We start from the raw sequence: 23,280 nt of genomic DNA on the forward strand, positions 1-23,280 counted from the left end.
ATATATAGCCTTTTTGTTGCCCTAGACCATAATGCCCTCTCACTAAAAAGAATAAGTAAATAAATAAAAACCCGTGGTGCAGCGAACACAGTGCAAGTCGTCAGGTCCTCGAGGAGTGACATTTCAGGAGTGGCCGGGACGGAGGATCGAACAAGGAAGTGCTGGACGGCGATTATGTATGCTATTATTAATCAGACCTGCCTCTCCCGCCGCCTCATCCGCGCCCTGTACTGTGATCTGCAGCAGTGTTCTTCAACCTTTCCTGGGAGTTTTTGAGAAATTCATGTACCCTCACGCCTACGATGACTAATTACTAAAGAATTATATGAATACTTGACATTTTCCTCTAGGTTTAAGAAAGAAAATATATAAATAACATCCTATTATTAACACCAAGCTCGCTGGGCTAATCGTAAGAGCAGTACCCTCGTCCTCCTCGGTGTCTTCAGCGGAGGGATGCTGCAATGTTACCTAAGCGTTGCACACAGCGAGGGCTCCCAACGGACTTCTCTCACTTCTTCCCGCATCAGCCTTCTTTTGTTTCCTTTGTGGCTCCTCCTCCTCCTCCTCCTCCTCCTCCTCCTCCTCCTTCTCCGCCTTCCTCCCCTGACCTACGGCTATTGTGGCGCTCAAGGTGACGTTTTAAGCCTATTTCAGTTGTTTTGTTCACTCTCCCTATACGTTAATTGGTTTAGTCATAGCAAGAAAGATGAAGAAATATATTAATCCTCTCGCCGCTGGAGTTTCTTCTTTTTTTCTTTTTAATTATCCACAACTGCTTCAGACTTTCGCATTGCAGTCTCTTCAGTATCGATGTTGTTTAAGAAAGACACAATTAATCTTCCTGTCCTCTCATTTTCTGCGTCCATGCAAACGTTTGTCCTTACGGAGTTCTGAATGGTAACAAAACATAACCACAGCAGTGAAAGAATCCAAGGTTTTTTTCTTTTTTTCTTTAACGTTTTAGGAGTTTGACAAGAATGAAAAGTAAAAGAAAAAAAATAGAGAAAACGAAAAATTGCTGTTCCCCAAAGGTTGGTCACTGAAACTGATAAAAGAAAAAAAAAAAAAGGAAAAGAAAATGAGCTTGACAAATGTAGGTCCTGAGATGTCTGCATAATCTTCTCTTAATTTCTTTTTATTGACAAGGAAGACAAGACCAAACACAAAATCATAAGGAAAATTAAAAGAATATAATAAAGTTTACCACTTGAAGAGATTAATGGAGTTCAGACACTGATTAAATCTTTCACTGGTGCTGTAGACTCTCTCTCTCTCTCTCTCTCTCTCTCTCTCTCTCTCTCTCTCTCTCTCTCTCTCTCTCTTGGTAGATACACCTTTCATTCACTCGCATTCACGAATAACAACAAAACAAATAAATAAATAAATAAATAAATAAATAAATAAATAAAAACACAAATCCGCGAAAGATTTAGACTTAATGGACCGCAACTTATAAATATGTAAAAAAAAATATATAATGATCATCCTCATCAATTTAAACCATTCGATAAAACACCAAATCTCTCCCTCTCCCTCTCTCTCTCTCTTTCCCTCTCCCTCTCTCTGGTCGAGTGGTAAAGATGCGCCTAGCTCGACAAAATATGATCTGAGAGGAAGATGAAAAGTGGTCTGATAAAGGGAAGGAGGGAAAGGTGTATTGTATAGGACACCTGGGTACAAGGGGGGGAGTGGGGGGCCTCAGTGGTGCTCTGAAGGGTTGTGAGGGGAGAGGGAAGGGGTGAGGGGTTGTGTAGTTAAGGAGAATGGTGGTTACGGAAGTAGAGGGGATGAGAGAGAGAGAGAGAGAGAGAGAGAGAGAGAGAGAGAGAGAGAGAGAGAGAGAGAGAGAGAGAGAGAGAGAGAGAGAGAGAGAGAGAGTTATCTAACCACCCAAACAAACAATCGGATAGACAGTCGGACACACACACACACACACACAAACACACACACACACACACACACACACACGGAAAGAAATACACAATCCTACAGACAGAAATATAAAAAGACTGTGTGTGTGTGTGTGTGTGTGTGTGTGTGTGTGTGTGTGTGTGTGTGTGTGTGTGTGTGTGTGTCTGTGTCTGTGTGTGTGTGTGTGTGTGTGTGTGTGTGCGCGCGAGAAACAAAAGAAAAAAATATCGGTATATAATAACTATGTGTAAATAGGGCAGAAAACAAGACGCGCGCGCACACACACACACACACACACACACACACACACACACACACACACACACACACACGCACACACACACACACACACCTCATTGACGTGTCGCGAACAAAACAGCTGATCACTGACAACACAAAACAGCTGACGGAGGTAAACACGCGCCCTGCCTGATGGTAAACATGTGTCATTGTACCTCTTGATGACATTTTCAAGGAGGAGGAGGAGAAGGAGGAGGAGGAGGAGGAGGAGGAGGAGGAGGAGGATCGCAGGAGATGGAGAAAGAGGAGAGAAGAATAGAAAACAATGACTGTGGAAAGGAAATAAGAGAGAGAGAAATGAGAGGAGGGGTAGGAGAAGAAGAAGGAAGAGGAAGATGAGGAGGAGGAGGAGACGGAGGACAATCAGAAGTGATGGGAACGAAGACGAGAAAGATCATGACTGTGAAAGAAAATCAGGAATGGGAGGAATCAATCATTAGGAGAGAAAGAGGAGGAGGAGGAGGAAGAGAAAAAGGAGACAAAGAAACAGACAGGCTAACAGATAGAGAAAGAGAAGGAGTCAAACTGAAGAGAAGGAAGGAGAAAGAAACGAGAGGAGGACGAGGAAGCGGAAGAGGAGGGTGATGGAATGGGGTGAGAGGGAGGAGGGAAGGGAGGAGAGATGGAGAAGAGAGACAAAAGGTTGGGAACAAATAGATGGAGAGAGAGACAAGACGGAACCAAATATGCGTCGTGATCCGGAGAGACAAAGCCACTATTGTCACTGTCCTCGCTTCACGCTCACCTGGCCTGCAACACGCGCCCTGTCCACTCCCAGCTGCTAATCACCTGCCTGAATATTACTCCTCCAACATTTTTTTCTCAGACACTAGTATTTCTCCCATAAAGATTTGGTGAGGTTGGCTGATCCATCACTGGAGCATTAGTTTGTATGTGATGTATGAGCGTAAACAATTAATATAGTACAGCTGCAAGATAAAGTGAGGGTGTGTATGGGAGGATGAGGAACAGGAGGAGGAGGAGGAGGAGTTGTCTGGGAAGGTGTTAGGTGTGCCTTCTCTGCCTTCAGTCACTGTCCTCTATTGAATTCGGCATTTGTTTTTCCATCTTGGCCAGGCTGACCATCAAGGCCACCTGCCCCATGAAGCTGCACCAATTCCCGATGGACACCCAGCGCTGCCCACTCCGCCTTGGCTCATGTGAGTACCACACAAGTGTAGTATACTATTATTACCACCACCACTACCACCACCAGAAGTTGTAGGCTAAGTAATATATTGATGTGGTTGTAGTGAAACACTTGTGGGTGTGTGACGTATGTACCAGGATTTCTTCGGCGAGAGTCGTGAGACAGACTGAGCTTCACTTCTACCTGCGAGGCACGACGAGGAATCATGATTCACAACAGTTCAGTGAGGAAGCCTGCTGGATCCAGTACAGTAGCTGCTGCAGCCAGTGAAGTGGCCGCTGGAGCCAATGGGGTAGCTGCTGGAGCCAGTGGATGGCCGCTTGAGCCAATGGGATGGCTGCTGCAGCCAGTTGGAGCCAATGAGGTGGCTGATGAAGCCAACTGGATCCAATGGGGTGGCTGCTGCAGCCAGTTGCAGCCAGTGGGGTGGCTGCTGCAATCAGTTGGAGCCAGATTCCCCCAGTGGGGTGGCTGCTTCAGCCAGTTGCACCTACAGGTGGCTGCTGCAGCCACTGGATCCAAGTGGGTACAGCAGCAGTTGTACAGGCTGCAGTTGTACCCACCTGGCTGCTGAAGCCAGCTGGATCCAGTGCGGTGGCTGCTGCAGCCAGTGGAGTGGCCGCTGGAGCCAATGGGATGGCTGGTGCATCCTCACCACTGTCCCTGCGTAGTGCAGTATATGAGCCATGGCAGGCGGTGGGACAGACAGAGGATGTACAGGGAGGAGGGAGATGAAGAAGGTAGGGAGGAGGGAGATGAAGACGGTTGGGAGGAAAGGTAAAATTAAAAGAAACTAATATGTATGTACGTATGTATGTGTGTGTGTAGATAAGTATGTGCTTTTCTTCGTCAAGGAAGAGTGTGGTACGAGAAATTAAAAGGAAACTATTATGTATGTATGTATGTATGTATGTATGCATGTAAGTAGGTGGGTAAATAGGTGGTTTTCTGTACCAAGGAATAGAGTGGTAGGAAAAATGAAAAAAAAGACAACTATTACGTAAGTATATATGTGTGTACGTACGCGTGCATGTGTGTACATGTATAAGTTTGTGTACGTGTTCTCTGCGCCAAGGGAGAGAGTGTGAGAACAGAACGCGGCACCATGGCGACGCCCTCTGAAGAAGATGAAGACCACGAAAAAAAAAAAAAAAAAAAGGAAGAAGAAGAAAGAAAGAAGAAAAAGAAAAATTAATTCCCAAAGTTTACATGAAAAGCGCCTCCATTACCCCTTCCTTGTGTATAATAACATCAAATTTCCCGTGACATTTTTTCTTAGCATTTTTGACCGCGTAGTTAACCTCATCAGCCGCCTCGCTAACTCTGCCCTCGCTATTAATGACAGTGGCGTGCATCAGCGTCTTGTACCAGGTTAATTTTAAGTCACTGTCACAGTCTACGGCACACACGCACGTAACTTCACCATGCTTCTTTTTTTTTTTCCCATTATTCGTCTGTCTTTGGTTTTTTAATGTCTTTTTACGTAACATAGCTACTGTGTCCTTAACTATCTCTCCTTCAGTGTTCTCTACTACAACGCAGTGAGCCTTCGCGTAGTTTCTTAATGATAATCCGTTCAGTAGTGAGAGGAATTATACAGTCTACGGAAGGCACCCATACAAATTCACTGCATAAGCTCCTTTTTCCATCAGCTACCTTACTGTTAATCATTTCATCTATACTTTTACATCACCTAATTACCGAGTATAGTCTGACACCTTAGTACTGTGCCACTCCTTCACTAACTACTGAGCGAAGAGTGACACAGTACGATACCACTCTCAAGTACTGAGCATAGACACACACTTTAGTAAGGCTCCACTCATCCACCTCTCTTTTTTTCAACGCAATTAACCCCACGCAGTCCATCCCTTATCCTCTCAGTCGCCTACACCACCCGCGACGTGCTGTACCGCTGGAACGCCGCCCGCCAGGTAGTCACGGCGCCAGACCTTATGCTTTCCCAGTTTGACCTGATCGCTACGCCCTCCAGCTTCGAGAACACCACCCGCAGGACTGGTGAGTGTGTGTGGGAGATGGTGGGAGAGGAGTAAGAGGAGGAGAAGCAACTGTGATTAATGGGAGGTTATCGGAGTGGGAGTTTCGTTAGGTTAGGTAAGGTAATGTCAGGTTAGGTTAGGTGAGGTGAGGTGAGGTGAGGTAATGTCAGGTTAGGTAAGGAAAGGTAATTTAAGGTTAGTGTACGGTAGATAAAGTAAAGTTAGGTTAGGTAAGGTTATGTCAGGTAAGATCAGGTTACGCAAGTTGGGTTAGATTAAGTTAAGTTAGGTAAAGTACAATTAAGTTAGATTAAATTAAGATAGATAACGTTAACCAAAATTAAAGTTACATTAACTTAGATTAAACCAGATTACATTCGACCAGCAATACGCCTCAACCACACACAACCACCCAACCAAACACCTCCCCTCCTTTCTTCCCCAGGCGAGTTCTCCACACTGCTGGCGTCCTTCCACCTGCAGCGACACATGGGCAACTTCCTCATCACAGTGTACGGGCCGTGTGTGCTGCTGGTGGTGCTGTCCTGGGTCTCCTTCTGGCTTAACAGGGAGGCCACGTCTGACAGAATCTCGCTCGGTGGGTGGAGAGGAGAGTGTGTGTGCAGGAGAGCAGGAGAGGGATGACTGGCTGGAAGGCTGAGAGAAAGGGGTGGTAGACAGAGAGAACAGGAGGTTGGAAGGAGTGAGGGAGCTTAAAGAATGGATGAAGGGGAGCAGGTTAGGATGTGATGAGAGAGAGAGAGAGAGAGAGAGAGAGAGAGAGAGAGAGAGAGAGAGAGAGAGAGAGAGAGAGAGAGAGAGAGAGAGAGAGAGAGAGAGAGAGAGAGAGAGAGAGAGAGAGAGAGATCTTTGGTATGACAAGAGAAAGGTAAGACAGATGGAGGAAAGTGAGCTAAAGGAAGAGGAGAGGAAAGGAGGTAAGTAAGGGTGACGGGAGGTAATATGGAGGGATGGAGGGAAAAATGGAGGGAGAGAAGAGAAGGTAACATGGAGAAGTAGGGGTGACGGGAGGTAATAGGAGAAGGACGGAGGGAGAGAGGGAGGAGGAAAAAAGAAAGGAGGGAGGAAAGAAAACAGTAACACAGAAGGGAGAGGGAACGGAGGAAAGGAGGAGGAGGAGGAGGAGGAAGAGGAGGATAATAAGAACAACAACAATAACAACAAGAGAGAGAGGAAAAATAATGCTGTTAATGTTGTAGTTGTCATTCTTGTTGTAAATATTATTGTTATTGTTGCTGTTGTTGTTGTTGTTGTTGTTGTTGTTGTTGTTGTTGTTGCCGTCATGTCTGGAGTGGCAAGTGTCATGTTTTTTGACGTGGCTTCCATTAATGTGGGCCACCTGTCCGCTGTGACGAGGCTTGTGTAATTACTGCCCCGGGGACACTGACGCTGCTCCTCCCGTCTGTCTGCCACTCATCCACTCACTCTTTGGCTCTCTCTCTCTCTGATGATGATGATGATGATGGTGATGATGATGATGATGATGATCCACATGAGGCCACAACAAAACAGATTCCACACAATGATAATCAGTAGTAGTAGTAGTAGTAGTAGTAGTAGTAGTAGTAATATCATCATCATCATCATCATCATCACTATTACTCTCTGCCTATGCCTCTCCGCCGGACAGGTATGAACAGGTGTGATCTGAATACCGGCGCGTGGCTGTCACCGGGGCGCGGCCGCCGTGACACGCGTGTTGTTTCCAATGGAGGCGGTCATACAGGCATTCATAATATTGTTTCTCGCAGTGCAGCTCATACATAACATATCCGTGTGTTCGTATGTGCGTCCGTGGAAATAATCGTACTGAGACCTTCATGCTGGTATTTGACTGTGTACTAATTGATGGTGGTGGTGGTGGTGGTGGTGGTGGTGGTTTCTTCTTCTTATAATAATAGACATACATTTCCTTAAATCCAGCCCCCTTGAATGAAAGGAAAGCTCTCCACTACAACTCTAATAACATCTAACAGCATCTTCCTTGAATCACATCCCACTGACAATAATATTAATACAACTCATTCAATCTCCCTCCTTTATTCTACTCCTTGAACGAAAAAAAAACACACAAAAACATCAGGGAAGCTGCAAGAAACCACGTTCTTTACCCCAAACGACCGCAAACACCCTCCTTTCATCGCTGCCTTAACAACAATAAACCTTTCCTAACCCTCCTCTGTGTCTTTATACTCTAATGTCCCCCAACACCATCCTTACACCCTTTACCTGACAAATGTACCTTCCTTAGCCTTCTTTCTCTCCGTCTCCTACTGGTGCACATCCCCTCTCCCCTTCCCCCGGCCCAGGCATCACCACGGTACTCACCATGACCTTCCTGGGGCTGGAGGCTCGCACGGATCTGCCCAAGGTGCCCTACTCCACTGCCCTCGACCTCTTCGTCTGGATCTCTTACGGGTTCATCTTTGCTACTATCATCGAGGTGCGCTCAGGAACCTATTCAGAAAGTCTAGGCTGGTGTTTTAAGATTGTTCTCCCTTCAGGACTACCAGTCATGTATAAACCTAACTGAACTATAACTGAGACGTGAAAATTCTTTGAAAATCTTAACTTTCACTAGGTTCTGTTTAGTCTTCGTCCTGTTTTAAGATTGTTCTCCCTTCAGGACTACCGATGGTGTATAAACCTAACTGAACTACCACTGGATCAAGAAAACCCTCTGAAAATCTTAATAACTTTCACTAGGTCCTGTTTAGTCTTCGTACGTCAAGCGGTTTATGCAAAAGCCGCAAATTTATATTATCCTGGTATCAAATCTCTCTCTCTCTCTCTCTCTCTCTCTCTCTCTCTCTCTCTCTCTCTCTCTCTCTCTCTCTCTCTCTCTCTCTCTCTCTCTCTCTCTCTCTCTCTCTCTCCGCAGTTCGCTTTCGTGCACCTGTTCACCAAGGTGGGATCGGGCGAGGTGTACCTGTCCTACTGCAGCTCAGACGTGGACTCTGACGACGACGAAGACGAGGACGACGAAGAGGATGACGACGAGGAAGTGGAGGGAGAGGAAGAGGAAGGGGAAGAGGATGGGCACGAGATATACGAGGAAAAGAGGGAAGAGGAGCAACAGGAAAGAAATATACAGCAGATACAGGTGAATGACAACCTAACCTGACTTAATGAAATCAACTCTTTGTTTGTAAAGTAGCTTGATATTTCTCGCTGGGTGACTGAGTGGCAGCCATCGCACTAAACAGTCAGGACTCTATAGGGGATCCGTCTGCAAGATCCCCTCTAGACTAAAACAAAACAAAGGAGTCTTGATCACCGATATGGCCTGCTGGACTCTGGCACCTCCCTCAACGCCACAAAAGTAAAACCGAATCGCCTCGTTAATAAATGTCGGCTTAGGAATACGCATCCTACACGAGCTTCCAGCCAATTACCAACCGTTAGTGGTTCATAAATCATGACAGCAGTGCCTTCGCCATAATAGTTCACAAGCTTGATGACAAACCTAATCATTATTATTATTATTCTTTTTTATTTATTTTTTTTTTTTACCTGACATCAGAGAACAGTGTAGTCACCGAAACAGTTCGTGGGGTTGCCAATAGGCGGCGGTGTTAACCACTCTAATGTGATTACTGAGGCGTGAATTGCCTGCCTTTGTACAGCGAATTAAACGAATCACCAGAATAATGGCCCGGTAATGTGAGGTCTTTGCGCCACGACAGCCACAGTGGAGGGCAGGTCATCGTGTCTGGCCTCTAGGTTTCCATCTGTCGTGTAGAGGTCATCCCGTGATTGGCTTGCTAACAGACATGCTGGTATATTTGATAACAAGGAGAGCACAAGTCAATCAAGCGACGATTGTTACAGTCAATAAATCATTTGAATAAAGTTGACAGTGCTGGTAATGGACAGAGTTTTCGGATGCGGGACTGGTGTGGATTTTGTCCAGAGAAAATAAATAAGTGATGAAATAAAATTAATAATAAGCCAGTGAGACACACGGATGTTACAGTTGCGCGCCACACTAGAAAATAGATAAATACAAGTTTGTGGGTGCGAGGTGACAGTGAAACTATACACTGTGCGTATGTGTGAGATACAGCGTTGTTAAGCACCCACTCAGACCTCTACCACGCACACCTGTCTCTCCTCACCACAGTAACTTGCCCCACTCCCTCCAGAACGCCTCCGTATGCCTGGCGACGGGGCGCGGCGTGTCGGTGCTGCCCCTGGTGCTGCACACGACGGGGCCAAACGGGGTGGGGTCCTCGCGCCTGAGAAGCCCCAAGCCCAGCCGCCCCCGGTGCTCCTCCTCCCTCGTGCGGCGCTTCGCGGGACTGTGCGACCGTCGGAAGCGAAGAGTGAGTGAGAGAGCTTACACTCTCATAATTAAACAACAACAACAACAACAACAACAATAATAAACACTTTTCTACCTCATGGCGTGCAGGGAGAGGGCGCAGACGAGCGGAGCAGCGACAGCCGGAGCCTGGAGGAGTGGCGGCGGGAGCGTGAGCGGGAAGGCAGCAAGCGGGAGACGGGGAAGCAGTTCACAATCAAGGCCAACTCTGTGTCTGACATCGACAAGGTGTCCCGCGTGCTGTTCCCCCTCGCCTTCCTCGCCATCAACCTCGTCTACTGGCTCACCTACCTTTCCAACGACCCCTGGCCCTCATCCCACCTATAGTGCCATTCCTCTCACCCTCCTATCCTTAGTGCCACTTCATCTCCTCCCAGTACAGTGCCACTATCTCTCCAATGATCCCTGGCCCTCTTCTCAACTACAGTGCCATCTTACCCCTTCCACCTGTCCCTATTACCCTCTCACCCTACAGTGCCACTCCTACAATATTTCCTATAGTGCCACTCTTTTCATTCTCCTTTCATCTTTAGTGCCACACCTCTTTGCGTCTCCTACCTTTAGTGCCATTCCCCCTCACTATTCTGCCATCTATAGTGCTACTCCTTTCATTCACCCTTCACCTACAGTGCCATTCTATCTACAGTGCCACTCCCTTCACTTCCTCCCATCTTCAGTGTCATCCTTTCATCCTCCCCTCACCTCCCACTACAGTCTCAGTATGTAATCCTTTCATCTCTCCTTCCATTCCCAAATTTCTCATATTACCCTCTGATCAACTGCACCGTCTGTACCGTCACTTGTCTCACTGTACCGTCTCTTAATTCAGTGTATTGTTCCTTGAGCCACTGTACCATTACTTGAGTCACTGTACCGCCTCTAGTTTCACTGTACCATTCACTGACAAATCTTACTTTCCCTTCACACACTGCACCGTTCCCTGCCTAATTGTACCGTCCCTTGATCCACGGCGCTACATGTTTATTGACCCAGTATACCACGCACCGTCTTCTGACCCCCACTGCACCACGGTCACCCCTGAAGCTCAATCAAAATGGAATACAAAGAAAGAACAAGTAGCAGCAGACCTGTTGGCCATTATGTGGCTGTTTGTGATACGTGGTTTGGAGTGAGAAATGTAGGATAGAAAAGGTGAAGGCGTCTCCCCTAACAGATAAAAGTGTTTCTGATAATATGCTAGTTCTTGCAGCTTCCTTTGTTTTCTTGTGCTCTTATGATCGTCGGCACATCCTTGGAAATGTCTGTCGTGTCGTCCTGTTGTTCTAAGTGGTCAGGAAAGACGCTCCCGTGTTGTGCCGCCTATGAGATGGTCAGACAACTACATCTACACGTGCCGTCATTGCTTGTGCTTCATCTCCTGCGCCCTTCCCAGCCTCACCCTTCCCTCTCGTGTACCTGTCACTCCGCAGCTCAAGTAGAATCACAGCACAACATTCCTGTAGGTTTTAGTAACGTGCTGTTTTCAGATATACAGTAAATGAAGCTGGGTGTGGACTGCTGAGGGTGTTGTCTTAGGCATGGCAGTGATTGTGTATTGTCTTCGTCGCTTCACAGTCCACAGTTGTTGTTTCTCGTGACGCTTCCTCCTCCTCAGCTGTGCGCTATGTTTAGTCTGACAAGTCCCGCCTGTGTTAACTCGCCGCACCGCCTTGTTCACTGTGCCCTTCCCTTCGCCAAGCCTCTTCCTCTCCCCCACTATCGCCAGGTCTCAGCAGAACTTCTTAGTTGCTGAGACTGGAGACAGGAGTCGCACACAACCAAGATGGTGAGTAGCCAGCGAACATGCCCCATTACATGACAAAAGTGTGTCACAGATACTGACGTTACTATTCCCTGATAAACTCTTATGCTATCACTGATCACTTTGTCGCCAAACTCAGGCAGCATAGTGTGCTAGTCTTTGCACTGGCGGCCGCCTGAGAGGACGGAACATTTTGTGTGATGGCTGCTGTCAATACGCGATTTGTCTCCCAGGATGCTTCTGTTCATGCACGTGCCATGTGGAGAAGGACAATTTCACCATAACAGAGGGCTGCACTATACTCATGCCGCTGCACTTACTTGGGTAGCAGGATCCTGCGTTATTCGAGAGATGTGTGCACGGTTCTCCGTGAAGGCGTCTTTACACACACACACACACACATATATATATATATATATATATATATATATATATATATATATATATATATATATATATATATATATATATATATATATATATATATATATATATATATATATATATATATATATATATATATATTCTCTCTCTCTCTCTCTCTCTATGAACAAAAGATTAATTTCCTACCCAGTGAATATTAAAGTCATCGATGCACACAATGATACGAACCGTTGCGTTGACATCACAGAACACAGAGAATGAGAGAACAAAGTGCTGAAAATACTTATACATTTACGAACAGCAGGCGCACGTCAGCAGGAGTACGAACCTCACCCTGCCTGGCCACCATCATCAAAACACAACACAAGAAAACACCAGTAACACTCACCACGGCCTGGCTTGGGTAGGGTACGTGCCACAGGTAATACAGATGTCTGCAGATGTGGACTGTTCTGACACCATCGCCCTCCAGTCTCCATAGCACTTTGTAAACACTTCATGTCCTCTGCCACTGTTATAAAGCGAGGCACTGCATGACATAAACTTCCTGACGATGTGTGACCGCAGGAACTCGTCTGACGGGAGTCAGGGGGACTCCCTGCTGCGTCTCTTCACTTTTGTTTGGTTCTTTATTTATTGATTTTTATTTATTTGTTTATTCATTTATTTATTTATCTGTTTGTGTTTATTTATTTGTTTATTTTAATATAATTTCTTGTTCTACTTTCTTTCTACTCACTAGTGGTCTGATATTTATTTGTTTATTCATATTTTTTATATTATCCTTGGTTGTTTTTGTTTTTAATGTTTTCTTTATTTTCTGCTCCTACTTTCATTTATTGCCAGTCTGACATTACTTGCATTTACTTATCTACTGTTTTGTAATGTTATCTCGCTTTTAGAATTTACGTGTGCCGTTGTTTGCAATATTTTCCTTTCCAAAAATTAAATAGGCTATTATCTCTCTCTCTCTCTCTGCACATAAGTTTTAACATCTAGGTCTCAAAGTGGTAGCCATGGCAGGATAAGAAAGATATCAAAAGCTATTGAAACACACTACAATTCTCACTAATATTTTCGCATAAAAAAAAAAAAATATATATATATATATATATATATATATATATATATATATATATATATATATATATATATATATATATATATATATATATATATATATATATATATGTAGATAACTAAGGTGATTCTAATACTACGATAAGTTAATTGATCAAGTGGTGCGGAGTAAAAGAAGCAATATAGTGTAGCGGAGATCCCTTCATTTATTACCGTGTTGTCTGTGAATCAAGCCATATTTTTATAGCCAAACATTCACACTAGTAATTGTATTAGAGGTGATAACTACCTGAATAAACTATAGTAATTGGTTGTGGTGCTCCTTACATTCCAATTACCGATATATTTAGCATTTTAACCATGCGTACAAGTCTTGGGAGGAAATTTCAAATCTAGTTACAGATGGAGCCTAATGTACACAGACCAGCAGATGTCACTCAAGGGGAAGAATGAATAGATAGCTGAAATATGCCTAGTTCATGAGTTTACCCACTAAATTAGTAAAGCTCAGAAAAAAAAATAGAATAAAGAAAACGAAAGAAAAAAAAAGGAAGGAAATAAGTGTTTATGCATTTATTTGTTTACTTATATATGTATCTACCTGTTTTTCAGTCTGCCTATCAATTTATCTGTCTACCTGCCTACCTACCCCTTATCTATCAGTCTTTCTATTTACCTATCCCTCCATTAGTGTTGCTTTTATTCATATACTGTATAATCACTTCTAATTTTGTTTACAGAGGTACATTGATTTGCTTGTGTTTCCTCTAAATAACTTAACCATGAAGAGTCATTTCAGCCAGCCACCTTCATATCAGTTGCTTTTAGTGAGATTATATCACTACATATTGTTATTATAGCTCCCCTTCACATACTAATTAAATTCTACCTTATGAACATCACACCATGAAAACCTCAATCAAAATAATTCCATAGTTTATAATGGGGGCAGTTCATGTGGGAAAGAAATTGACACACACACACACACACACACACACACACACACACACACACACACACACACACACACACACACACACACACATGTATCCAGGTCAGGAAATAAAAGGAGACACTGAAAGACACTTGTTTGTAATTGGCCACTATGAAAAACACCACACTACCATTCAACACAATATCTAAATACCTAAATAAACTGCAGTAATTGATTGGTTATGGTAGAAGTTTACCTGGGAAGAACTTAGAGCTCACACAAGTCAAGGGTCAAGAAAAGAACATAGAAAATGAAAGACACTGCATGCAATTGGTCACTGTGGTGGAGTAGGGTGGTTGTCAGTAGTGTGGTGGAGAATGGTAGTTGTCAGCAGTGTGGTGGAGAACGGTGATTGTCAGCCATGTGGTAGAAAAGGGTGGTTGTCAGCAGTGTGGTAGAGAAGGGTGGTTGTCAGCTGCATGGTGGAGAATGGTAGTTGTCAGCAGTGTGGTGGAGAACAGTGATTGTCAGTCGAGTGGTGAAGGGTGGGTGTCAGCAGTGTGGTGGAGAACAGTGGTTGTCAGTCGTGTGGTGAAGGGTGGTTGTCAGCAGTGTGGCGGATGGTGTGGTGACAGTTCAGAGGTGAGCACACATCTCCCGTCGCACCACCATTGCTCGCGTGATGTCCTGCACTGTGGCACACCCTGAGGAGAAAGACAGAGGCATTAATGCATGTGTCTGTGTGTCTGTGTATTCATATCTCCATCATTAAAACACAGACAACCTACTCTCTCTCTCTCTCTCTCTCTCTCTCTCTCTAGGCACCTCCATCACCCACCCACTCCTGCCTTCACTCCTTACCTGACAATGCCATGACAGACTCCAGTTCCTTCTGCAGTATATCCATCACTCCCTGCGCCCCGTCCTCACCCCCACAGGCCAGCCCCCACAGCAGCGGCCTCCCCAGAAACACCTGTGAGGGGTTATGTATGGCAGGTGATGGGCTCATACTGGTCACTTAGGCTATATCTAAATCACAGCAGTGTTTTCTAGTACTGGTTTTGCACTGATGGTAAGCAGTGACTGGAGGTGACATGGTGATGGGTGTTTGTACAAGCTTTCTGCCCTAAGGAGGGAAATTGTAGGGAATTCACAAGGGTAGTAGCAGAACTATAACTCGGATATATGATAAAGTCTCTTAAAGATAATAGGTTCTTCGACTGCATTTAGTCCTGCTCTACTCTACCTATGCATAATACCACCCTACTTCACTTTCTGCATATCCTCACCTTACATTCCCTCCCACCCAAGCCCTGTCATCCCTCCCTACTGCAGCAGAACCCCCAGTCCTGACCACTCATATCTTTTAATACATTCCCTGTTACCCAAGACACTTCACTGACCATGTTTGCCCCAAGAGCCAGGGCCTTGAAAATGTGTGCCCCTTGAGAGAAGCCTCCATCCACGTACACCTCGCAGCGGCCACCCACCGCCTCCACCACCTCCGGCAGCACTTCCATCTGTCAGCAGGTTGTAGGACTGAATGGTTAATTATTGGAAGGATGGGATGGGCCAGTCAAGTGAAGAGAGAGAGATGGGATTGCTACACTATATGGTAAAGGATTATGGCACAGTGGTATATATGCATAAGAAACTGTAATTTATAAGGTAAGACTACAAGAAATTAAGATGAAGACACTGAAAGAAAGGATAAAATGGGGAATGTGACTTAATTTCAGTATATTAGCTAATGAATAAAGTGGAAGAAATAGAAAAGATATACTACAGCAAAGGAAAAGGCTGGACATGTTAAGGAATAAAAACAGGAAGATTTTTTTGTATATCAGAAAATATAGTGTCCTTATAGAAGAGTAGATGTCTGTAATGGATTAGATATTATCTTTTCATGTAAGAGGAACACTGGCACAGAGCAACACAAAGGAAGGGAAAAAAAGGTCCAGTGATGTTGCCAGTCCTCAGAAAAAGCCAGAGGGATTATCCAAAATGAGTGGTGTGCATCAACTGAGAGAATCATTAAATAAATATAGATAAGGAAAGAGAATCTCATAAATAGAGTTCAGGTGAAATTAGTACAACTGAAGTAAGTACTAAATAACTACAGATAAGGAACCAGAATCCCCTAAATGTAACTCAAGTCCTTGTCTATGTAGTGTACTGTAAGAAGTGAACTAGACAAATACGTACTGTGGGGGATACACCGTCCACCTGGCGGGCCCCGTGGTTAGACACCCAGATGGCTGCAGCGCCGGCCTCCACACCCATGCATGCATCCTCCCTGGTCAGGATTCCCTTGAGCACCACAGGAAGCTTCGTGATCCTGCGGAGGAACCATGTTAGTCTGTGCAAATGGAAGACGTGTTGGAGAATAGCAGTGCAGTAAACTCTTGATACAATGAACTATTTCAGGGGAGACCAGTTTGTTATTTCAAAAAATCATTCTATCTGATGGTCATTTCAATAAGTGTAGTATGGTGGGTCATAAGACTGTCTCTTTCACCAGGAGCTGCCAGAGCTAAGAGTGTGAATGATGAGTGTGAGTGTGTGGTGTTTTGTCTGGACCTGGTGTATAGATAGATAGTTTAAAGAATTTTTTCATATAAGAGAAATCACTCAGTAATGCATATTCAAGCAGTGGTCTCTCTAATTTTACCAACTCTCTGCTGCAGCAAGGGAAAATTAGTGAGCTACATGCAGTGGTTGTTTGGAAGACAGTAAGTTGCCACTCAAGAGTTTGTGAAGTGCAAAGCTTGTACAGTAAACTTAGTGTTGCTTATGCATGATATTCATTATATTAGAGTTTATTACATTGAGGGTTCACTGTACATGAGCCAATATGCATTTCACAGAAGACATCTGATTGTTTAGTTGACAAGAGCATGAGTGGCCTCAGGCCCTTCAGTTTCCACCTCCATTTTGCACTGTGGCAAGTGAAAATGTATACATAATATTTATCAACAAATATTGATTTGCAGTTATATGTTACCTTAAAGAAGTTATTAATTATAAAGAATATGAATGAAGCACATATCATTGATGTGTGTGTGTGTGTGTGTGTGTGTGTGTGTGTGTGTGTGTGAAAACACTTACCCTTTGAGCCACGCCACATCCTCCCAGGTGAGTGCTGGGTTGAACAGTGAGGCCACATACTCCCTGATCCTTGAGTTGCTTGAGTTGCCATTTGATGAGTTGGCAGTGTCAGACTCTTCAGCACTCTGAAAGTTGGCTATCCTGAGGATACAAATTGGTTCTGTATTCAATCACCTTTTTTGAGAGTGGAGTGAGAAATGACCCACACAGTGAAGTAATTTACAGAATGAACATTTATTAAAAAAAAAAAAAATGATTAAAAGTACAGGATTTACATGAATGAATGATACTGTATATTGGCACTTCAGGAGAGTTGCCTACACTGAGTAGATTAATCGTTGTCTTAAAAGCCAAGGTCGTCATAAAAAATAACAAGACCACGCAATACAAAGCTCCTTCTAGTGGCTGTACCTGAGATGAGCAGGAAGAGCAACTGCATTTCTGATGTCAGCACGCCGGATGCCAAAATAAGGCGTGTCCACCGTGAGGACCAGCGCTGAGAAGCCTGCGGCCTCCGCCCTCCTGATGAGGGACGTCGTCACCTCCCTGCCAGGGTGGGAGGGAGAGGAAGGGAGAGTGCTGTTATCCTGGAGTGAAGAAGGGAGGGATAGGAGGTTGACAGCTTCAGGAGAGAGAGAGAGAGAGAGAGAGAGAGAGAGAGAGAGAGAGATTTAAGTAAAAAAAAAAAAAATGTTGGCATCCGTAGTGGAAGGCGAGAGAATGGATGTCGTCTGTTAGAGACTGGCCTGAGGTGGAGGTGCCTACCTGTCACTGTAGATGTAGAACTGAAAGAGGCGCAGAGTGTCGGGAGCTGCAGCAGCCACGTCCTCGATGGTGGTGGTGGCAACGGTGCTCAGAGTGAACGGGGCGCCCACCTTCCCTGCAGCTGTGGGAAAGTGTTCCTTCATATCTATATGTTACAGCAGGGCATTAGTTTGAAGAGTCCTAGTTTACCCCAGTTGAAGAAAGCAAAGCAAGTCAAAAACAGTGTCAAGTGTCTGCTTATCTGTTTCCTCGACATACAGGGAGTCGTCACCAACAAGCTCTTCCCCGCAGATCAGAAGTGAATCAGCGCGCCACCACCGAGGCTCTGAGTGTTTCATGCACGTTAGGAGGAAATGTGAAGACAAGAAGTGTACACAGAACTGCCTTCTGCATCACAACAATGTGTTTTCCCATACTGCTTTGTCTATCCTGCTAAAATAAAATGTTATCGGGAATGTAAATCTTGTTTCCCACATATTTTTTTTTAAGTTAACTACTGTATGCACTCATATAAGAAACTAGTATATGTACCTTTTTTTTTTTTTTTTTGTAGGACGCTATTTGTTTGTGCTATGGAGAGTTTAGTATTGTAGTATATTAATAAACATGTAATACCTTGCTATTAAACATTTATCAAGAGAAAATATACATATAGTAGTGACGGCTTACCTCGTGCTGTGGCCACCTCCCCTTCATTATGGGCCATGCGCTGCATGGCTGTTGGGGCCACCCCAAAGGGCACAGCGACTTTGTGGCCCAACAGTGTGGTGGCTAGACTGCAGTGAGACACGTCACGCAAGAACCTGGGGCGAATGTACCACCTAGGGAAGGAAGAGAGGGAAGAGTAGGACAGATAGCGAAGCAAAAGACAGACTGGAAATACTGGAGAGAAATAAAAGTAACAGCAGTTATCGTTGCATTGAGAAGCACACTCGTGTACTGAAGTGTACACGTACACACTATTGTTCCGGCACCTAAACTGTCTTGGGAAGGTGTTGGTGCATATATGTTTGTTTTCTTTACAAGTACTATGAATATGGTAAAAATTACATATTTTGCTGTGGCAGAAACAAGCCTTGCATTCCCCTACCCTGATCTTGCCTCACCACCGTCCCACACACCTGCATCCCTTTCCTTGCCCTCTCCATACCTCTCCATAGCCTCTTTGTTTTCCCTCAGAGTGACCTCGTCCAGGGCGCCAGACTGATAGTAGTCCAGGGTGTTTTTGTTGAGGTGCTGGCGAGCCTCCTTCTCATAGTCCTGCACACACACCAGCTGCTTGCTCATCTTGGCGGCCGGGGAGGGACTGGGGGAAAGGATTTCACAGTGAGCATTGAATTTCCCTAGGAAACGAGTGGAAATTTAGGATTAGTTGATATTGTAATGCTCATGAGAAGGATTTATACTGTGGGGCTGCGTCACATGGGAAAATCAGGCTCGGGGAGGGAGTCTTCAGCTGGCATGACTGGCAGCATCCATAACAGAGGGTCACCCTGAAATCAAGCTTACAGCCTGTCAGAGAATGGCATAAAGGGAGGAAACATTTTCCCATCAAAGACAATAACAGTTAAACAAAATGATGATGATATTCATGTCTGATGAATGTATTTCATGTGACAGAAGAAAGAAGTTTCTCTAGTGAATAAAAATATAGTACTTGTATTAGATAAAAAAGTGATAAAAGCCAGGAGTGAATAAGCATATTACTTTGAGGAAAACTGAATAAATATGTACATAGCAACTGATATATGGAGACAGGGCCACATGCAGTGCTTCTCGGAAGCCCAACTAGGTAAACACACACACACACACACACACACACAGTCCACAGTGGAGGGAATCTCTTTACCTTGAGTGCAGTTGATGCAGTGCTGTGCCTCTCACCACCACCACCACCGCCAGTAGCTGCAGCCAGTGTTGTGATCACGCTGGTGATTTATCCCCGTGACCTTGGCGTCCATCCCACATCCCAGTAACTATTACCTGCAGCTGGTCATCCCATCCCTGGAAGATCATGAGTTATGCAGCCACCGTCTTGAAGGCTTCATGAGCAGCGGCATTACCATTCCTGTCACTAGCTTGACTGTTGTCACCAGACTCGAGAAACTGTTCATTGAAAATTGTTGAAATATCTAGAATAGGTACTGTATTCCTCAAAACTTTTAATGAGGTGGTTAGCATTACTATTTTTATGATAGTTATAATGATCATGATAGAATTTTACTATGGCTGTTTAGTAATGTTCTGTTATTATTATTATTATTATTTTTATTATCATTATTATTATTATTGTTATTATTATAATAATAATAATAATAATAATAATTATTATTATTATTATTATTATTATTATTATTATTATTATTATTACTACTACTACTACTGTTATACTCAGGGAAGGTTCTCCCCTTCAAGGAGGCCTGATCAGGACTTAATTTTGAAGCTTCTCACGTATCCTCACCTGCATTTTTCTTGGGGCCAATTCAAGTGTTTTAAAACTTGTACTGTGTGTGTGTGTGTGTGTGTGTGTGTGTGTGTGTGTGTGTGTGTGACAATAAATTATCTGCTTTCAAAATATACTGTAGAAAAAAAAATAATAAAGTGAGTAAAGACATCACGAGCTGCAATGACTATGTATTCGGGACCCCAGAGAGAGAGAGAGAGAGAGAGAGAGAGCGTCCCAAACATTTACAAAGAATGAAGCAAGGAAGGTGTGGGAGTGGGATAGATACGAACTTTTGGTTGTAGGCCACTGGGAATGAATGGAAAGATGCTAAAGTAGGATGTAGTGGTATTGTCGACACTGTACTGAGCTGAAACATGAAATACGAAAAGGGGAGATGGAGTGTATTGGAGATGAAGTGTCTGAAGAAAGTAAGTAAAGTGAGAAATGAGGAAATATGTTGAAATGCTGTTTGAAGAAGGATGACTGATCAAACGGAGGAGAGATTATGATAATTTGGGCGTGTAAGGAGCACGGAAGGAGAGCAACTGGTGAGGAAGATAACTGGGTCAAGCTGAGAGAGGCGTAAAGCTTAGAGGAAGACCAAGAATGGGATGAATGGATGATGTGGAGAGAGTAATGGAAAGGGAGATGTCAGTGGAGTCGTGAATAATGAAAGCATTCAGATTTTTCAGAAGCTGCATAAAAATAAAAAAAAGCCCAGAGGAAAAAAAAAAAATAAGATAACTAAATCAAACGAACACTTATTTCTACGTCACCATTGCCTTAAGAAATCAGAAGCAAACAAAACAATGCCCCATGTGCTGCTAATAACTCAGGCCCGCGAGAAACAATGGGTCTGGTAGCAGTCTTCGTTACAATGCAGACGTCATACAACCCAGGCGATATATTGGTTCATGGATGTTGCGTCTCGGCAGAAATTACGAGGCAGTCTGCGTGTGTCGGCCCAAGGTTATGTGGTGCATGTACTGCATGTATGAATAGCTCCTGCCTGGACATCTTTCAGTTATTTTCCATCAGTTTGTTGGAAAAGCGAGGCATTTAAGATGGAGACTGAATGATGCTTTAGCTATTTACTATTTTTTTAATGCAGAAATCCAGTCCTCTTACGTTTATTTGCAAATGTAAATGCGAAATGTTTTCATATATTAATTTATTTACTTAGTTGCTTTGGTTAGCTTCAAATTCATTCAGCTCATTAATTTCAATGCTGACGTACTGAGTACATCGCAATCTGAAAAAAAAAGTCATATTTTGCCGAGTCAGTCTGGAAATCAGGTTAAGGTTATTTACACAAACCCCACTTTGTTAGTTAGCTAATTATCTTATTACACTCCAAAATAAGTAAATAAGTATAGTTCGAGCAGCTGGACGCCTCACTTTAGCGTTGCGTCATTGTCTCCACTGAGTCTGACCGAGCGGGCGAGGAGGCGGGCGTCTCTTAAGGTGTCTCAGTGCTGACAAAATCCGTAATTATTTATCCATATGCCACAAATTGCCCTTAGACTAAATTATGTGTGTGATAATGTTCGCATTTGATTATCTAGGGCAGTGTTTCTCAACCAGCGTTCCCGTGAAGAGGTCGCTAAGGCTTCCGAGAGAAACTGATGCATTGGGTAGTGTTTTTTTTAATAATTTTTGTTCAGTTTTATATTCGTAATGTTGCTATACACGCACAGTATGTTGTCTGAAAATCCTTGGTTATTATGCTAAAGGTTTCAACCCCTTACATCATTTAGAATTATAATAATCGTAGGTGACGTATTTAGCGATGTCTGTTTGTCGCCTGTGTGAAAACTCCTACTATTGCAACGATTCCACAAGGGCGAAAAAAGCAAGCTACACACTGAACGAAAGGTCTGGTGTGTACTCACAAAAAAAAAAAAAAAAAAAAAAAAAAAGCTAAATAAATCATTATCAAATAAATAAAAAAATAAAAAGGATCGATATATGAAAAAAAAACTATCCACCGTGAAGTATACGCTTTTATTTTATTTTATTTTTTCTTTAATGTTCAAGTTGATCATAAAGCAGCCGCGTGAGATCTTTTGCTGCTAGGCACGAGGCGCGTGGCCTCCACACTTTACACCGCAGGCATGAGGAAGGAGGAAAAGTAGGAAAGAAATTGTGTGTGTGTGTGTGTGTGTGTGTGCAAGAAACTGCCTGTTGGGTTGTATAATGAGGAGTCTGTCACCATGCCAACAAGGGCAGGTCTGAAGGATGAGACGAGTGACCAGTGGGAGGTGACTGGGGTGACTTATCAACAGCACGCTGGTGGGAGCTACATGTTGCTAAAGATGATCATAGTTCAAATTTGTCACAGAACAGATGTACATACATACGTACATATTTATAACGATAAAATGCGTGTGATATATATATATATATATATATATATATATATATATATATATATATATATATATATATATATATATATATATATATATATATATCGGTATGTCCTTTGGTTGTCTACTAAGCTGCAAACTTCATAACTCGTCTATTGCTTCCTCTACAGAACTCAAGGAAGAAAAAGAGGAGGAGGAGGAGGAGGAATTAAGTAAGAAGAAATTACAGTAATATCTCTTTACTTACAAAAACCACAAGATTATACCTCCTCTTCCTACTTCTCGTCCTCCTCCTCCTCTTCCTCCAAAGACGAGGTGGAGGTGGAGGCCATGGCACCCCTTTTGCAATGTTTTTTTTTTTTTTTTTGTCTCAACCTGCAGCATCTGTAGGTTTCAGGGGGACTGCTGCTATGCCCCCGTCTGTTAGTGATGCAGGTAAATTTATTTATATTGGTATCCATATTAGGGCCCATGTCACCACCCAAACTCATATATAATTTTAAGACGATTTTATATATATATATATATATATATATATATATATATATATATATATATATATATATATATATATATATATATATATATATATATATTCGCAGAGTGAATATCAGGCAACAGTACGTCTGCTGCCTCTTGTAAGTAGATGCTATTTAACAAGCAGGATTTCTGTAAAGTATATTATTATATTCACAAAGTTTTATGGCAAGATAAATCAATTTC

General features: G+C 43.4%; 2 protein-coding genes across 4 annotated transcripts in view; one reads left to right on the top strand and one right to left on the bottom strand.

The window, feature by feature from the left end:
• Positions 1-10,464, top strand: part of LOC135105154 (gamma-aminobutyric acid receptor alpha-like) — a 37,684-nt gene extending 27,220 nt beyond the window's left edge. The window contains exons 8-14 of the mRNA XM_064013213.1: positions 3,292-3,374; positions 5,249-5,383; positions 5,810-5,962; positions 7,695-7,828; positions 8,267-8,488; positions 9,531-9,710; positions 9,800-10,464. Coding sequence (XP_063869283.1) covers positions 3,292-3,374; positions 5,249-5,383; positions 5,810-5,962; positions 7,695-7,828; positions 8,267-8,488; positions 9,531-9,710; positions 9,800-10,036 — 1,144 coding nt within the window. The 3' untranslated portion in view covers positions 10,037-10,464. The remainder of the gene's footprint in view (positions 1-3,291; positions 3,375-5,248; positions 5,384-5,809; positions 5,963-7,694; positions 7,829-8,266; positions 8,489-9,530; positions 9,711-9,799) is intronic.
• A 3,547-nt stretch (positions 10,465-14,011) lies between these two features.
• LOC135105155 (2-Hydroxyacid oxidase 1-like) lies at positions 14,012-19,866 on the bottom strand. 3 transcript variants are annotated; one of them, XM_064013214.1, is made up of 10 exons: positions 19,592-19,856; positions 18,893-19,048; positions 18,412-18,563; positions 17,743-17,863; positions 17,389-17,523; positions 16,978-17,118; positions 16,075-16,228; positions 15,273-15,389; positions 14,731-14,842; positions 14,012-14,573 (listed from the first exon to the last, which is right to left on the bottom strand). In XM_064013214.1, exons 2-10 carry the CDS (start codon positions 19,027-19,029, stop codon positions 14,506-14,508), a joined length of 1,137 nt encoding a protein of 378 aa, XP_063869284.1. In that variant the 5' UTR covers positions 19,030-19,048; positions 19,592-19,856; the 3' UTR covers positions 14,012-14,505. The 3 variants fall into 3 exon arrangements, with proteins under 3 accessions (XP_063869284.1, XP_063869285.1, XP_063869286.1); XM_064013215.1 differs by having other exon boundaries at positions 16,075-16,207; positions 19,592-19,842; XM_064013216.1 differs by lacking the exon at positions 14,731-14,842 and having other exon boundaries at positions 19,592-19,866.
• Positions 19,867-23,280: the final 3,414 nt, after the last annotated feature.

This window comes from Scylla paramamosain, chromosome 11, assembly GCF_035594125.1.
Source record: "Scylla paramamosain isolate STU-SP2022 chromosome 11, ASM3559412v1, whole genome shotgun sequence".
In the NCBI taxonomy this organism is placed as follows: Eukaryota; Metazoa; Arthropoda; class Malacostraca; order Decapoda; family Portunidae; genus Scylla; species Scylla paramamosain.